The sequence below is a fragment of the Strongylocentrotus purpuratus genome, unplaced genomic scaffold, assembly GCF_000002235.5.
Source record: "Strongylocentrotus purpuratus isolate Spur 01 unplaced genomic scaffold, Spur_5.0 spur5_scaffold_9, whole genome shotgun sequence".
NCBI lineage: Eukaryota > Metazoa > Echinodermata > Echinoidea > Camarodonta > Strongylocentrotidae > Strongylocentrotus > Strongylocentrotus purpuratus.
The window spans coordinates 19,530,610-19,548,884 of NW_022145615.1; the positions used below are offsets into that span (position 1 = coordinate 19,530,610).

The window sequence follows — 18,275 nt, forward strand, 5'->3', positions numbered from 1 at the left end:
GATACGTGTGACGTCCATTCAAGGCAGTGCATTAAACGGACGTCGATCGTAGCAATCCCCATTGTCTTCGTGCGAATCTAAAAGTCCCTAGTAAGGAGGAGGCACGTACGTCTACTACATGTTGGATGCGCCACTCATTATGTGATGAAAATATTTTTTATGAACCTTAAATAATTACAACTTGAAACGTTATGTGAAAAACATCTAAAGCATAAGCAGTTTTATTTGGTATAGTGAAAAATATTTAGTTTCAACATTATTTATTAATTATTGTTCTACCCGAGTACACAACAATTATACAATAACAAAATAAAAATTAACTTTATATCACAATAAAAGATAGAAAACATAAATCATTTCAAAACAAGGAAGAACAGGAAGAACAATTTCAGTGCTGAAATGTTAAACGCTTTATAAAGACACTGGTTGAAATAAAAGAGGGAATTTCAACTAAAATAACCAAACAAATCATCAAGAAAAGTAAATTTAAATGTACTAATACACCGGTCCAGCCGGCAACTATATAAGACTAAAGTATTTTAAATACCATCATCCATTAATTATCTGTTCTGAACGCTTTAAAATACAATGAAAGAAAGTCATCCATATATAGATACAAGTAATGATCAGATCAATGAAACATCGACGAATTTTGAAAATTGAGAATATACATGTGGGAGAAAAATGGCAAACTTATCATGTAATCATGATGAAAAAATTTGATCATGTAATTATGAGGTAGAAATATCATAGGTAAAAATGTCAGAGGTATGTGGTACTTAAAGAATTCACTGATATCCAGTATTGATAGGATCAATTAGGAAAACAATTTTGTAAACCTCAGTTTAAAGACAATCGCCCTCATTAAAGTATCAAATGTTGTCCCGTCGAATATCATATTGTTAACACGTATAATGCACTGAACCTTTCAGAATAATTGATTATTTTTTAGGTATGAAGCAGGCTTACAAGATTCTAAGGCGACTTCTGTGAGGAGCAAAAAGGATCCAACCTTTGTATAAGTTCATTATTTTGCTAGAAAGCAGAGTTTGAAATAAATCGGACCAATAATAAGAAAGTTATGAATGTTTGAAATATGAGGTCATGTAGTCTATGCGAATCTCAAATTGGCAGTTTGGTCAATGGATTGTGACGTAGTCGCGTATAACTCTCCCGTTTCTCGAGTTCATTAAATATGTTTAAGTTCTGTTTTTTCTCCTAAATGCTTTCTCCCTTGGTACACTACTCAAAATATGTTATAGATAGCATATTATTATAGGTCCTCTAAAAAGAAAAGACCCTCACGACTCATACATTTTTGAAAAATTTAAATTTTAGTCATTTTATGTGTTGGAACAAAAATAAAGTTGTCCGCCACTACATCACAGATAAATTACCGATTCATCCAATTTGAAGAGTCCGTGATTACAACTTTTAAAAATCCACAATTTTTGTCCGCTTTCATTCAAATTTTTACTAGTCTACTTTTCTTAGTGTTTTGCTTTGCTCTTGAGCTGCTTGCTGGCAAGGTTAGATTTCCCTTTAAAGTTGGCCCATGAAAATATTTCCTTGTTATTACCGGATTTTCGATTTTCATCTTTTTACCCCCGAGAAGTTCATAAAAACAGAAACAATACAAACAATCCAATGTCCATGTTCCTCGCCTTTTCTCATTACATCAGTCGGTCTCGGGAAAACGAAGAATACCTTTTAAACCAGAAGAACAAAAGCTATTACCACTCCTAAGGCAGCCAAGGTACCTATTTAAAAGAAGAAGAAAAGTACTGTAAATTGATCACTCTACACGAACCACTCCTCGTGTTCAAGGGGTATTAGAGATGATTAGATGCACAAATCTATTTCACAAAATGTGTTACCATGAACCCCTCTGTATATTTTTTATTTTTTTTATTTGGTACAGTGAAAAATATTTAGTTTCAACATTATTTATTAATCATTGTTCTACCCGAGTACACAACAATCCAATAACAGAATAAAAATACACTGTACATCAAAATAAAAGATAGAAAACACAAATCATTTCAGAACAAGGAAGAACAGGGAGAGCACTTTCAGTGCTGAAATGTTAAACGCTTTATAAAGACATTGGTTGAAATAAATGAGGGAATTATTAAAACTAAAATAAACAAACGAATCATCTAGAAAAGTAAATCTAAAACTACCAATTCACCGTTCCAGCCGGCAAAAATTAGTTACAGAGACGGCTCCAACAGAGACATGGTCTTTGCCTTTCTTTTGATGTGGATACCTTAGTATGCTTAAAACGATTGCATTAACTGATCTTTGATAGATTGTTCCCAAAGTGCCCATATTTTATGTTTTAGGGGGGCCCCTTGTTTTTATGCTTATCAGAACAAACTTTGTGGTTGTAAATGTTCATTTGGTGTAAGAAACCAATTATGAACAATACAAAGAAATAAGGTAAACGTTAAGGCCCACATAAGACCACTGAGGCCCGGAAGTTGCCCCAAAGGGTCCAAATGAAAGTAATCTACAAAGTCAAGAGGCCTATCGCTTTCCGGGGCAATAGAATGGTGGGGCCCTAAAACATAAAATTTGGGCCTTTGGGTCCACTTTATCAAATGTCAGTCGTTACCATCGTTGTAAGCATAACATTTTACTTAGGAATCCGCATTAAAAAAAAGTGAACACCATTTCCATTTTGGAATCGTCTGTGTACTTTTCTATAAGACTAATGTATTCTAAATACCGTCAATCATTTTGTGTTCTGGACGCTTAAATATGATAAAAATACAATGATAGAATAATTCATACTTTTATATCATTATTGAGTCATCCATATATAGATAAAAGTAATGATCAGATGAATGAAACATCTAAGAATTTTGAAAATTTAGAATAAACATGTGAGAGAATCTAAAAATGGAAAACTAATCATGTAGTCATGGTGTATACATTTTATCCCTTAGGCGAAAATATCAGAAGTGAAAAAGTCAGAGGTAAAAATGTCTGAGTTACCAAATGGACTCATGATTATAAAGCTATAAATATAGTACTTAGAAAAACAAAATCTCTATATTGATGACCTGTTCTAAAGTTTCAAAACTTTCTAATTGTATGTCCGTTTTCATTCAAACTTTTAGTATTCTTCTTTTCTAAGCTTTCTGCTTTGCTGTCAAGTTTGGATTTCGTTCTTTAAAGTTGGCTCGTGAAAATATTTCTTTTGTAATGAACAGATTTTCACTTTTCATCATTTTCCCATCGAGAATTTCATAAAAACAGAAAACATATTAACAATTTGATGTCTGTGTTTCTCACTTCTTCTCATTACATCAGTCAGTGTCTGGTAAATGAACTTTACCTTTTAGACCACGAGAACAAAAGCAATTACCACTCCTATGGCAGTCGAGATACCTATACAAAAGAAAAGAAGGTATGATAAATCTTGTATAATAATTGCGAGCGAGCCCCCTCCCCTCCTCCCCCCCCCCCTCCCCCAAAAGAAGACATTGTATAATATGCGTTACAAAATATGTTATAATTAATATACTAGAGAAGATATAAAAAATGTATGCCGCCATCCCGCCGCCAAATGTACATGAATATATAGATATTCAGGCATGCCGTTGCCCGGAATTATCCCGTATCTAACTGTTGCGAGCGAGTAAAGCCAACAAGCGGTAAAATGTAATTTTTATTTTTAAAAAGATATAATATATGTTCTGGCACCACGCTCTCAAATTGACTGATATTTGGACTCCCCGTTGCCGAAATATGGAGCCATTCAGGCACTTCGCTCCCCAAATCATCCTGTTTCCAAATAATGCGGAAGAGCGAGGTGAGCGAGAAGGAAACGCACGTATTATCTTTAAAATGATATTCCCTCGTAATATTATCTACAGTTACAGTATATACAGTAGTGGTTTCTAACATCTTTGTTGTTTCATGGAAGCGACGTTATTCTAAAGTAATATTTTGATGTAACTTCATGTAAATTTCTCTCGTGGCACCCCGGTTGAAAAACGCTGCGATAAATTGACCACTTTAAAGGAACCACTCCTCGTGTTTAAGGGGTATTAGAAACAATTAGATTCACAAATCTATTTCACAAAAATCTGTTACCTCGTTACGACCCTTCTGTACATTTTGAATCTTTTGACTTTTTGAGGCTCTGAAATCAAGCAGAAGGCATAGGAGCCTTTTCCCGAGAAGGGGGAACATCTTAAAGCATATCAATTTTATAATAAATAGCCTACTTTACAATACGAGGGAACCTAACATCAAGGACACCTAGCAAATGGCGTATCCAGCATTTCCCTATGAAGGGGTAGGGGCAGTGGCAAAATCCGCCACAGACAAAGGGGGTGCATGGTAAGTTTAATTTGAAAAAAATTTACTTGGCCTTCATTGAGGGCAAACAAAAGGGGCATTGACTGTCTTCATCCTATGTTGGGCACTCGACTACCTTGCATACAACAATCAATGAAGACGTACTTGACGTGATTACAGCTTGCATGGCCTTCGAAGTAGTTGACTCCATTATTGGAGCGGTAGTAGGTCCTGTCTGTTCAACGTTCGTCAGAGTTGGCATATCAGGAGCGCTCGTGTACATGGAGTTAGCTGCGGATGACAAATATTTGTGTTTACAATGTAAATACATACATGATGTTGAGTTATGTTAAAGCCTCGGTCACAAATGCCATTACGAACTGCTACGAACGCCGTACGAACGATTTTCAGACGATGGAAATTCGGGATGACAATGGAAAAACATGGAGATTCGTACGAAATTATCGTTCGTACGAACCTTTGTGACCGTAGCATAAACAATAACTTTTCTGAATTAAAGACCTTGCTTTGGCAATAACAAAAGAATATCTAAGCATAATCACATACCTACATACATAGGCCTACGTAAATACATAATATATATATATATATATATCTTTATCCGTGTTGTTACTCAAATACATAATTTAATAAAATACGAAAAACATACATACACACATTTATATCTTTATCCGTTTCTCACTTTAAGAGAAAAATAGAACTGAGAAAAAAAAAATCGTAATGCATTAGTATTATTGACAGTGAGTGTTTATTGTCAAAATTTCCGAACGCAAACTCATTTCTTGGCCAAGGAGGTTATACATGTACAAATAAGCTGAGTATGTGTAACGATTTTGTGTTTCGAAAATTCATACAATAAATATTTGATTTCATTTATTGGCAGTAGTGCATTACCATCTCCTCCTTTATGTGTTTCGTTTACTCAAAAATATTATGGACATTAACCGATATTACAATAGTAACATGTTCATCCTGCTTCCACTTTGAATTGAAAAAATACTCACGTGTAAGACTGAACTTGATGTGGAAGTCATTTAGTGTAGAAGGGCTCGAGACAGTAAAAGAGACCGTGATAGTGTCTTGTAGATATGCATAAGGAGTTCTTACAATCCTAGATGTTCCATCCTGGCCACTATAGGTGGCACTTAAGGGCTTAGCATTTATACTAAGCTGGTTGCCATCACCTAAGTCGAATGTCGTCAATACCTCTAGGTCGTGGAAAGCTGTAACACTAATTACCATTGTCCAGGTACATGATCCGGCGTTAAACTCATACCTACCGGGAAATCCCTGAGAAGAAAAAAAAGGGGAGGGGGGGGTGGAGAAACGAAAAAAGAAGAGATAAGAGTTCAATATCTTGTCTTTGACATTTGAAAGTGAAATTAGCGTGTTGTCCACCGAATTATCGTTGTGTTTTTGGAATATTAAATAGCATGCATGGCCCCAATCGGCAAATTGCTGTTTGGTCCACAACCAGTTCATCAGTCTATTCCCGTATGGTCTACACCCAGCCGTCTACTATCCAAATAGTCTAATTATCATCTCGTCTACTTATCATTTCCTCATATGACCAAATAGGCTAATAGCCATTTCGTCTAATTTCCAATAAGTCTACTAACCATTTGGTATGTTACTCATTTTCGAGTCGGTCTAATTTTTATTTGTTTTATTACCAAATGACTAGATATTCAATTTACAACATGTATGACCCATAAGGGTCTTCTCTTTTTAGAGGACCTATACCAATGTGCTATCCACAATGCGTTTTAAGCAGTGTCCCAAGGGAGAAGGCATTTAGAAGGGAAAAAAAACACGAGAAATTTATGATAATATTGTACACGACAAACGGGAAAGTGGCCCATGACTAGGTCACATGCCACATTCCACATCCTCCAAGGTTGGATTGCCCTTTTAACCATGTATTGTTACTTATTCTATGATTTCCACAAACGCAAAAAAGAATGTGAGAGAGGGTTTTTGTTACCAGAGATGTTACGTAATATGGTTGATTGGGAGTCAGCTCCACAGGTGTAGATGTACCACACTCGCCGATCACATCCGCTAAGACAAAAAGGACAGAACAAAACAAACATCTTAATTAGAATTCTGATGATGATATTGTTCATCAATGTTTTTATTTTACTAAATCACTAAAAGGTAACACCAAGTTATTGTTGCTTTTGTCGTTGTTGTTGATTTTTGTTGCCATATGAAATTGCTTTTGAATAATTACTTACAAATAGAATTTTAATAATTATGATCTGCATGTCGTCAGCATGGTCAGCATGGTCATCCAATTGTTTGGTTAGTAACACTAGTGCTAGAGAATGCTTCTGGGAATTCAGGTATTTATTAAGAGCACATACCACCATACACGGAGATAGCGTTTACTCCACCACACTGCTGTAAATCATCTCCTTGGCATTCCAGATCACAGACTCCTACAAGACTACGATCACCCAGTGCTGATCCACAGATACAGTCCTGACCGTTAGCAAGTCCTAGGTATGGACTATCAGAGCATGCCTCGGCACACGTCAGGATATTAACTTGCTGATCCCCTAACTCTGCCTGCACACCATCGGAAAAGAACGGATCGGTAACCGTGTGGGAGTAACAGCCCTGATAACCTGGAACTGAGAAGAAAAATGAGGGGAAAGAATGTTATGAACCTTAATCCTAATTCAACGGGACGTGATATACATGTATGTAAGTATGGGTAGGTTTGCCTGGTTGTGCTGTATGTTAAATCGTTAGAATTAGGCATACCCCCTCACCGCCGGACTGGGATTCAAACTCAATCTTTGGATTGAGATTCAGGTGAATGGACCACTATATAACGACACCAAGATTGCTTTCACTAACTCGTCTAGCCCTCCTCCTTCCCCCCCCCCCCTCTCTCTCTCTCTCTCTCTCTCTCTCTTTCGCTCTCTCTCTCTCTCTATCTCTCCTTCTGTCCCTATCATGTTTATTTTCTCCTGAGAGAAGGGACACGCGCCCGAACCCCTAATGTATACGCGACTGAACAAAAGACATCTAAGATGTCCGTCATTATGAGGTTGATATCATTTGGGGTTCAAAAACGGGAGAGAAATAGAATTTTTAATAATTTGTAATAGAGCATCCGGGTATTGTTCCATTTTCTCTACCTCGTATTACTATGAAAAAGACATTTGAACTTACCTAAGCAGGATATCGTAGGAACCCTCGCACATGTCTCTCTGAATTCACACTCAAGTGGTAGTTCAGAGTTGTTTGTCTTTCTGCAGACCGCGTAACCATCTAAATCTAAGAGGGGGCCAGTTTCGGCAGGTGTTGTATCCCTTTTAACTATCATAGAGCCTTCGAATCCTTCAAATGAAAAGATGAATACCAGACTTTATTCTCGTTCTCTCAGTCTTCTTTGGTTAAACATAACAGGTTGAGTATAAATTCTCAGCGGGTTGGTAAAGTTGACATGATAATGGTTATGCAGATAATAACAGGACAAATTATTTGTATAGATTTTGTGTGTAATAGTCCCAGAAAAAGTATAAATAATGAACGTACTTTAAATAGTTTAAAGTTAGATTTGAATAATGATGATTGGAATAGGGTTATGTATCCAAGTAATGAACAAATAGCATATGGTCGGTTTAAACATAGTTGTATTCCACTAGAAAAAAATTAAACAAGTGCAAGAAAAATTGGTTAAGCGAAAAATTATTGAATGTAATAAAAAAAGAAAAACAAGTTATATAAAGTATATTGTAAGAATTCTTCTAATAATAATAACCTTAAGTATCATAAAGCTCGCAACAAGTTTAATAAATTATTGAAAATGGCACGCAAGGCATATTATACACATACATTTAAGAAAACTAAAGGTAATATTAAACAAACATGGTCTGTAATAAATGAGATATTTGGTAAATCTAGAAAGACTTTGCCTTCATATTTTATAGTAAATGGACAAAATATTCATGATCCACATGATAATGCAAATTATTTTAATGATTTTCTTTTTATTGGCATTGGATTGAATATATGCAATACAATTTCTGTTAATCATATTGTAAATCATAGAGATTTTCTGCCTCAACCATGGACTGCATGTTTATTTCTAAAACCTATTAATGCAAATGAAATAAATACAATTGTACAATCATTAAAAAGTACTCGAAGTTGTGGAGTAGATGATTTTAAACTATGTGTAATTAAGAAAGTTATTGATTATATTTTAGAACCTCTTAATCATATTTTGAATATGTCTTTATGTACAGGAATTATATCATCTGAAATGAAAATAGCAAGAGTCACCCCAATATACAAAAAAGATGATTTTCATAATTTAAGTAATCATAGACCAATCTCAGTTTTACACATTTTTTCAAAAATCCAAGAACGAATTGTTCATAATACATTTATTTGGTAATGCAATATTACATTCTTGCCAATAAGGATTAACCAAAAATGTATCAACTGAAATGGCTCTAATTGATGTTCATGATTTTTAGTATCTTCCTTAAATAATAAATTGCACACTGTTGGTCTTTTCTTACATTTATGCAAAGCCTTTGATTCTATAGATCACAAAATGTTGTTAGATAAATTGAATTACTATGGAATAAGAGGTGTTGCTACCACATAGTTTAAAAAATTATTTGAATAATCGACACCAAATTGTTGTATATAACAATGTTTTATCCGACTCAATGCAAGTCACGTGTGGAGTCCTTCAGGGCTCAATTTTAGGTCCTCTTTTATTTTTTATTGTACATAAATGATTTAAATTATTATTCAAACATTTTGAAATTTGTCCTTTTTGCTGATGGCACCAATATCCTCTATTCTGATAAAGATATTAATATTTTATGGCAAACTTTAAATAATGAATTGCAGCATGTATCACAATGGTTCAATAGTAATAAATTGTCTTTGAGTAACATCTAAATCTAATTTTGTATATTTTCATTATTAGCAAAATATTATTTCAGCTTATTAGTTGAATGCATTAAATATAAAGATGAATGATGCTCCGATAAACGAGTTCAATAAACTAGCTTTTTAGGTGTAATTATTGACCAAAATTTAACTTGGAATGCTCATATACTTGCCATTTCAAACAAAATTTCAAGAAATATTGGTGTCATCAGCAAATTATCTCATATCTTGTCTCAAAATATTTTGATTTTATTGTGTGATACAATGTTTTTACCGTACTAAATGTATTGTCATGTTGTATGGGGCAACACATACCCAACACGATTACAAAAACTGCTTATATTACAAAAGCGTATAGTAAGAATATGTCTTATGTCTGATTTCAATGCCCATTCAATACCGTTATTTCAACAACTACAGTTTTTAAATATTTTTCAATTGAATCAATATTGTATATCACTCATGGATTTTAAACATAAAACTGATAAACTGCCGATCAATCTTGCCACTATGATGAGATGTAAAAAATCTGTTCATAATTATAATACTAAAAATCATGATAACTATTTTATTGAAAAATGTCCATCTACAAGTTCTTTAATTAATTTAAGACACACTGGCCCGAAAATATGAATTCTCACCCCAGAGATATCCATGATACTACTTTCTTTAACTCTTTTAAATCTAAAATTAAAAAATACTTCATATGTTTTTAAATTAATAATAATATTTGCATGTTAATACGTCTCCTATATTTTGTACACTGTTTTATTAGTGTTTATCTTTTATAGGCAATTGTTGGAACTTGTATGTATATTTTAATAACAGGGACTTTCTCGACAGAACCTTATGGTTTTATTTGCAGTTTCCCCAATTCTTTTCTATTGCTGATTAACTTTGTATAATTCCGGTATAATTGTAGACATGTTTCCATTTTGTGTGTGTGTTCTCTGTTTTCTATATTGTATAAAATCTGTATCTTATGTGTTTTTAATAGATTTAAATTAAAATAAAACTTGAAACTTGAAACTACAGAATAAAACATTAACACAAGGGTCCCCCCCTAAAATTTACTTAACTTATACACGTTCGGTGCTTGTAGGTACACAATCGTTCGAAAGATGAAAACTAAATTCATAGCAGATTAAGTCAATTTTAAGTACACTGTAGATGTGTTTCTTTACAAATTCGCAAGAAATATCCAGTCATGTCCATTTCCAGCTAGAATGTGTTGTTAAAAACTATTCGTAATACTTCAATCTTTAATTATAAGTCGTCATAAGTGATATTCTACCATAGCATGTAAAGAACTAAGCCTTACTGACCATTATACTGACAGACGATATCAGCAATGTCAGTGTTCCAGTAAGTGTCATCCACACAGATTTGACAATCTCTGCTAACGATAGAACCTACTGTCTCGATGGTAACCTCGGGAATTCCTCGCCAAACTCCAGGTACGTCATTCAGACTTATATCAGCTACATCAAGAAACGAATAAATTAAACAAAGTGTTAATACAAGTGTAATTATGCTCATGTCAAGGAAGAAAATCTGTCTGATTTTATGGATTCATGTACCGTCAGCCGCCCATTTTGAATCTTGATGAGATCTGCACCCCCCCCCCCCCTCCAGCAATGATGACCATCTCCTTCTTATTGTGACGTCATCAGCAAGCTAAAAATAGGTATGACACTGCGGAGTTATTTGTCTTTCCATTATGAGAAGTTTTGCATACAACAAGATCAAAAGGCTACCATTAAAACCAAAACTACCTCATAAGTCTTCTCCTTTGTCGTGATATTATAAATTGACATGGTGACTATGCCAATCGTCTTTATTTTCCCTTTTTTCAATTCCTCTCTTGATACCGCTATTCTGAGATTTTATTTTTGTCTTAAAATTACAAGATTGTTTTCTTTCAATGTTAGCCAAAGTTATGAACGGTTTAGCTCCTTCAAGACCGTACACATTATTGATGAGTAACTGTGACAGCTTCAATCAAGAAATATAATTAACTCCTTGCAATGATGTTGATTCGCATTTGGGAGAGGAATCGGAACTGACGGATTCGACCAGCAAGCAGATGAATAATTTTGAAAGTACTTACATATTTCGTCGAAGGTGGCTGACGATGAAGTTACTAGAAGCAGGATCAGTGATATTAGAAGAATACACCAATTATGATTCCCTCCATTGATGACAATCTTCTGATAACCCATTTTGATTCCAGAATTGTCTTGCAACGGCTTGAAATATTCGCTTTTATCCCTGGAATAGATTTTAGGTGTGTATCAACCTGTATGCCTAAATTTTAGATACGGTTATAACTGAAAATAGCACTTCATATCAACTTAAATAGTCAAATGAACGCCAGTGCCAAATATAGAAATGACTGATGGGATGCCTACGCACGAGTTTCGACCCTACTACAAACCATGGTCAGGCTTATGCATATTTGAATTTCTTAGACTAATGCAAATACTACCATGGCAACCATGAAAGGTGGTACTCAATATATATGTATTGAAAAAGTCAAGAGTATATGATAAGAAGAAAAGTGTAAGGGGGTAGAGATGCTTAAAATAATAATTTAATATAATTCCTTCTACATTTCTCAAACTGATGTTGTTTACTGCTTACGATCCTGGTTTTTGTGTACTTCTATATTTATCTGATCATACAAAGGCCACCATTATAGCCGTTGTACGGTATGTCACTGAAACAGCTCCCGTAGGTTTTTGTGCCAAAGTTGATTTTTTTTTTTTTTTTTTTTTTTTTTTTTTTTTTTTGCATTTTTTTTGTTGCATTTTTGCATTTTTGGATTCATTGGGTCCAAGCTATCAGAAATTGATGGGGTTCAAATTTTCCCGAAGACACCAAATTTCCCTATTGCGCGTTACATATGCCATCTTAGCGCCCAAATGGACCCCCAGGAAATGAAGGAGGGGTCTGAAAATTTGAACCCCATCATTTTGGGGCAATTGGAAGCCAAAACAGCAACAACAAAAAATCAACTTTGGCAGAAAAATACTACGGGATTACATACCATAACGCACTATTATTGACCCTAACAGCGTTTAGAGAATATCATTATAAATATGTAGGCCTCCGGACTAATAATCGTTCAAGGTGAGTACTGTGACATTACCATTAGATAATATATAGATTTCTGAAATAATGACGTAAAGAGAGGAATATGATGTTTACAAACAAAATCTTATATAGCCCTACTCAGTGCTTGTAAATTCTGGTACTCACAATCTCTCCTATTTCTGTTCTTTAAAACTATCAGTCTCTCTCTCTCTCTCTCTCTCTCTCTCACACACACACACGTACACACACGCACACTTAGATGAATGAAAAGTATACGCAGCCAAGTCATTATTACTAAATGAACATTTCTATAAAATCGCAGATTTCCTATCTAATATCAAAATTGAATTTAAATTCAATTTAATGCCATAATGAAAGTTTTCATGGTGCATTTACATCACAAGGAATTGTTTCTCCCAAAGGACTCGGTCAGTCTGCATCTAAATGTGCTTTGTGTGAGTGCGTGCGTGTGTGCATGTGTGCGCGCATGTGAGATTATGTGCTTGCCCTATTTTAATTCTGTTAATGTTTTTGTGTTTTGTGTGTGGTGTGTGCGTGTGCGTGTATGTGTATGTGTTTGTGGGAGGTGTGTTTGTGGGAGGGAGGGGGCAGGGTAAGGCAGGCATTGTACCAGTGAAATGACCTCCACATTTGTTTAGGTTTTTTTTTTAAGTGAATAATAACGTGCAATTGACTTATAAATTATGTTTATGTATTAAGTTTACTTTGTTGCCAAGTTATATACTGCAAATGAGTTTTTGTTTAATTATGTTTATGTATAAGCAATTCAGATCAATATGGAAAACGTTTATTTATTATATTCAATTGTATGTTTTTGCTTGTATTACAAATTTGGAGAAATAAAACAAAATTGGAAGAAAAAAAGTGTACATGTGTGTGTGCGCGTTTGTGCGTGCGTTTGTGTGTGCGTGCGTGTAAGAAAGAAAGAGAGAGAGAGAGAGAATTCAAGTTCCGGTCGAAATTCCATCGCTTTTTGTTTGTTCCTTTTTACAATATTTAATCACGCCCCATAGAAAATGCCATGTTTGTTTTAAAGGAAGAGAATTTCAACAATCAACGACTTATATTCTTATTCAAATATTTTTAGAATGGGTGATTAAATATGAAATTCCTGAAGTTATACTTCTTGAATGCTCTGTAAAATATATAATTCGCTTATGCTAACTACGATATTCATACTCTATATAAGCCTTCTTTTTTACACGTGATAAAATGCACAAATTTCTTTTGTTTTTGTAAAAGACCAATTAAATGCCTCTTATCTTGTCTTATCTAAATATGTTGTGCTATATATATACGTCAATAATAACATAAATGAGAAGGGGTATATAGTGTTAACCTTTTTGAGTTAAACATCATCACTATTGAACATCGTCACGATTTCAGGAATGTATATGGAAATGTCACAATACTTATCTTGAATGATAATTAGCCAAGAGGCCTACATATTTACACTGATATTCTCGAAACACTGTTCGGACCAATAATGGTGGTCTTGGTATTAAACCCGATAAAAACAAGAGTACACAACAACCAGGAGCGCATTACAAGAAGCCAATAATGTAAGCAGAAAACAACATCAGTGTGAGAAATGTAGAAGGAATTATATGAAATTATTATTTTAGGCATCCCTACCCCCTTACAATTTTCTTCTTATCACATATTCTTGACATTTTTGTTCGTTAAATATTGATAGAGTACCGCCTTTCGTGGTTGCCATGGTAGTATTTGCATTAGTCTACGAAATTCAAATATGCATAGGAAATGAACAGGGTTTGTAGTAGGGTTGGAATTCGGACGTAGGCATCACATAAATCATTTCTATATACGGCGCTGGCGTTCATTTGACTATTTAAGTTGGTATGCAGTGTTATTTTCAGTTGTAACCGTATCTAAAATTGAGGCATACAGGTTGATACACACCTAAAATCTATTCCAGGGATAAAAGCGAATATTTCAAGCCGTTGCAAGATAATTCTGGAATCAAAATGGGTTATCAGAAGATTGTCATCAATGGAGCGAATAATGACTGTTGTGTTCTTCTAATATCACTGATCCTGCTTCTTGTAACATCATCGTCAGCCACCTTCAACGAAATACGTAATTACTTTCAAAATTATTCATCTGCTTGCTGGTCGAATATCTAAAATCCGTCAGTTTCAATTCCTCTCCCAAACGCGATTCAACATCATTTTAAGGAGCTAATTATACTTCTTAATTGAAGCTGTCACAGTTACTCATCAATAATGTGGACGGTCTTGAAATAGTTAAACTGTTTATATCTTTGGCTTACATTGCAAGAATACAATCTTGAAATTGTAAGACAAAAATAAAATCTCAGAATAGCGGCATCAAGTGAGGAACTGAAGAAAATAAAATAACGGGACATTCCGTTCCTGACATGCACAACGAAATTACCTTTTTATATTTGTTTGCTTTTCAGAGAGTTTTGGGGATAATTGTGATCCCTTTTTGGGTTCAAAGTTCTTGATCCGACCCTGATAAAATTAATCTCGGAAAGTTAAAACATTTAATTCAATTCAATTCAATTCTATCAAAGTTTTTTCAACACTCTTCAAAAAAATATTTAAACATACAAATACAGAATGGAATGATATAAAAAAAAAATATATATTGATAACAATTAACAACGGCAATTTATGAGAACATTTTGGATAGGCAGAAAGGAGGGATTCCTTATATGAAAGCCTACCTCTAAAACACACACATACAGGAAAAAAGAGACAAGATCAAAAGAATAGAACAACGAAAAAAGGACATACTAAAACAAATCGGAGTAAAAAAAAAAGGTTTTAAACTTGCCTATGCTATTAATACTGATTAATACATTAAATTTTGTTTATATTGTTTATATTTAATTCTAAAAAGTTTGAGTTTTGCATTTATTTTAATATCTTATTAGCTTTTATGTTAGTCAAAAATGTCTGAACGCATGTCAGTATCTAATTAAACAAAAATAAATGATACATATTTTTGATGTCGGGGCTAAGGTTAAACAAAATTAAAGAGTGCAATTAATCAGTTCATTTTGTAATTTATATTCTGATGACAAGGGTAAGAGAAAAGAACTGCGAGGACGATTTTTTTTTAAGGTAGGGATTATCTTGTGTAACCCAAATGAAAAAGAAGAAACTACATTATGCTGAATATTGAAAATTAGCAGAACTAATTCAGATATACCAAATAAAGACGATTGGCATAGACTGATCACCATGTCAATATATAATATCACGACAAAGGAGAAAAGTTATGAAGTGGTTTTGGTCCTAATGGTAGCCTTTTGATCCTGTTGTATGCAAAAACATCTCATAATGGAAAACAAATAACTCCGCTGTGTCATACCTATTTTTAGCTTGCTGATGACGTCACAATAAAAAGGACGTGGTCATCATTGGTGGAAGGGGGTGCAGATCTCAGCAAGATTCAAAATGGGCGGCTGATGGTACATGATTCATTAAAATCAGACAGACTTCCTTTCTTGACATGAGCATAATAACATAGTAGCATTTCGTTAAATATATTTGTTTCTTGATGTAGACGATATAAATTTGAATAACGTACCTGGAGTTTGGCGAGGAATTCCCGAGGTGACCATCGAGACAGAAGGTTCTCTCGGCGGACGCAAATATTATCAAATCTGTGTGGATGACACTTACTGGAACACTGACATTGCCGATACCGTCTGTCAGTATAATGGTCAGTAAAGCTTATATTAGTTCTTTACATGCTATGGTACAATGTCGATTACGAAGAATTATAATTAAAGATTGAAGTCGGCCTATTACGAATAGTTGTTAACAACACATACTAGCTGAAAGTGGACATGACTGGATATTTCTGGTGAATTTGTAAAGAAATATATCTACAGTGTACTTATAATTGACTTAATGATTTGGATATCTGTTATTCATTTAGTTTTCATCTTTCAAACGCTTGTGTACTTTACGAGCGCCGCACTGTATAAGTAAAGTGAATTTTAGGGGGAAAAGACCCCAAGTTAACTAGCTAATCTGTATGATCATGTATACTGTGTCCGCTTTACAAACCCGCTAAGAATTTTAAACTCAACATGTTATGTTTATAGGGAGACTGAGAGAACGAGAATAACGTCTGGTATATATATTTTGATTTGAAGGATTCGAAGGCTCTATGATAGTGAAAAGGGATACAAGAGCTAGCGACCCTAAATATTCCCATCATGATGGTTACGTGGTCTGCAATGAAATGGAAAACTCTGAACTACCACTTGAGTGTGAAGTCAGAGAGACATGTGAGAGAGTTCCTACGATATCCTGCTTAAGTAAGTACAAGTGTCTTATTCATAGTAATATAGGTAGAGAAAATGGGACAAAACTAACCCCTCTGCTCCATTCAAAATTAGTTATAATTCTATTTCTGTCCCATTATCTACCCCCAAATGATATCAACCTTTTAGTGACGGACATATTGGGATGTCTTTTGTTCATTCGCGTAGATATTAGGGGTTCTGGGCGCGTGTCCCTTCTCTCAGGAGAAAAAACGAAAGGGCAGAAAGTCCAATAGTTTGAATCCCAGTCCGGCACTGACATACTTGGGAAGATATTAATCCGCATTTTCGCCACTTTCCAGCCATGTGTTCATGGGTACCTGTCAATTGCTGGGGATATAAAGATTTTAGCAGTGCCCGCAGTATTGATATGTGCAGCTAACCCGAATAAATAATATCAAATTATTAATTATTATTATATTTTTGATTAATGAAATCAAAATAAAACCATGCGCGGGGTTTAGAGTGAGGTAATAGATTATACATTTAGCCTGACGGTAGCGAAGTAAAAGAAAGAACTCAAGAGAAGATGAAAACGCAGGCACTGAAAAATATGTGTGAGATGTCATGGGACATAGTCTGCTTGTGCAAATCATGTCCATACTGTGATCTCACACATCTCAGCAGCGTTCGGAGAGCTCTTCAGGTGCTATGCCGGGGCTTTATTTAGGCGTTTTGTAATTTATAATGATCATTATTTCGAATGTTTCCAAGCATTGAATTTTGATAACCTTGTCGAATCAAAGTTTCAACTTTGCAATAATGAAAATAAAGTTAGTTTCAAAATCAATGAATATCTACTTTAAGTTTATTTTCAGTTTTTTTTTGTGTGTGTGTGTGTCCCTTCTTCTACGGGTGGGATGGGTATAAGATTATGTCTAACGGTTTAAAACACAACACAAACAGGATCACGTCCCGTGGAGGTTCATAACATTCTTTCCCCTCATTTTTCTTCTCAGTTCCAGGTTATCAGGGCTGTTACTCCCACACGGTTACTAATCCGTTCTTTACAGAGGGTGTGCAGGCAGATTTAGGAAATAAGTCAGTTACTATCCTGACCTGTGCCGAAGCATGCTCTGGTAGTCCATATCTAGGACTTACTAACAATCAGGACTGTATCTGTGGATCAGTACTGGGTGATCGTAGTCTTGTAGGGGTCTGTGATCTGGGATGTCAAGGAGATGATCTACAGCTGTGTGGTGGAGTGAATGCTATCTCCGTGTATGGTGGTATGTGCTCTTAATAAATACTTGAATTGCCAAAGAATTGCACAAGCATTCTCTACTCCTAGTTTTACCAATCTGACAATTGGATGACCATGCTGACGACATACAGATCATAATTATTAAAGTTCTGTTAGCAAGTAGTTATTATGAAGCAATTTCATATAGCAAAAGAAAATCAACAACAACAGCAACAGCAACAATAACTTAGTGTTACCTTCCGGTGATTTAGTAGAATAAAAGCATTAATAAACAATATCATCATCATAATTCGAATAAAGATTTCTTCATTTCTTCTGTCCTTTTTGTTTCAGCGGATGTGATCGGCGAGTGTGGTACATCTGTTACGCTGA

The 18,275-nt window shown here is 34.6% G+C and overlaps 2 protein-coding genes across 2 annotated transcripts; one reads left to right on the forward strand and one right to left on the reverse strand.

Annotated features, from left to right (window-relative positions):
• Positions 1–254: 254 nt before the first annotated feature.
• LOC100888039 (uncharacterized protein in LEU2 3'region) lies at positions 255–11,626 on the reverse strand. The gene is made up of 9 exons (XM_003730646.3): positions 11,366–11,626; positions 10,581–10,736; positions 7,516–7,683; positions 6,699–6,968; positions 6,317–6,393; positions 5,337–5,622; positions 4,477–4,602; positions 3,344–3,396; positions 255–1,760 (listed from the first exon to the last, which is right to left on the reverse strand). Exons 1-8 carry the CDS (start codon positions 11,475–11,477, stop codon positions 3,347–3,349), a joined length of 1,245 nt encoding a protein of 414 aa, XP_003730694.2. The 5' UTR covers positions 11,478–11,626; the 3' UTR covers positions 255–1,760; positions 3,344–3,346.
• A 2,734-nt stretch (positions 11,627–14,360) lies between these two features.
• On the forward strand, positions 14,361–17,942 carry LOC105440303 (WSC domain-containing protein ARB_07870-like). The gene is made up of 3 exons (XM_030976369.1): positions 14,361–14,472; positions 15,931–16,089; positions 17,665–17,942. The coding sequence occupies exons 1-3, from the start codon at positions 14,361–14,363 to the stop codon at positions 17,940–17,942; spliced, it is 549 nt and encodes a 182-aa protein (XP_030832229.1).
• The last annotated feature ends 333 nt before the right edge of the window (positions 17,943–18,275 follow it).

What these genes read in the sequence shown, in the direction of transcription:
- LOC100888039 (XM_003730646.3), bottom strand. Translation starts at nt 11,477, where the DNA reads ATGGGTTATCAGAAGATTGTCATCAATGGAGGGAATCATAATTGGTGT. An exon ending in AGCCACCTTCGACGAAATAT is followed by an intron (nt 10,737 to 11,365) that starts GTAAGTACTTTC and finishes TTCTTGATGTAG; the next exon opens with CTGATATAAGTCTGAATGAC. An exon ending in TATCGTCTGTCAGTATAATG is followed by an intron (nt 7,684 to 10,580) that starts GTCAGTAAGGCT and finishes TTTCATTTGAAG; the next exon opens with GATTCGAAGGCTCTATGATA.
- LOC105440303 (XM_030976369.1), top strand. Translation starts at nt 14,361, where the DNA reads ATGGGTTATCAGAAGATTGTCATCAATGGAGCGAATAATGACTGTTGT. An exon ending in AGCCACCTTCAACGAAATAC is followed by an intron (nt 14,473 to 15,930) that starts GTAATTACTTTC and finishes TTCTTGATGTAG; the next exon opens with ACGATATAAATTTGAATAAC. An exon ending in TACCGTCTGTCAGTATAATG is followed by an intron (nt 16,090 to 17,664) that starts GTCAGTAAAGCT and finishes TCTCAGTTCCAG; the next exon opens with GTTATCAGGGCTGTTACTCC.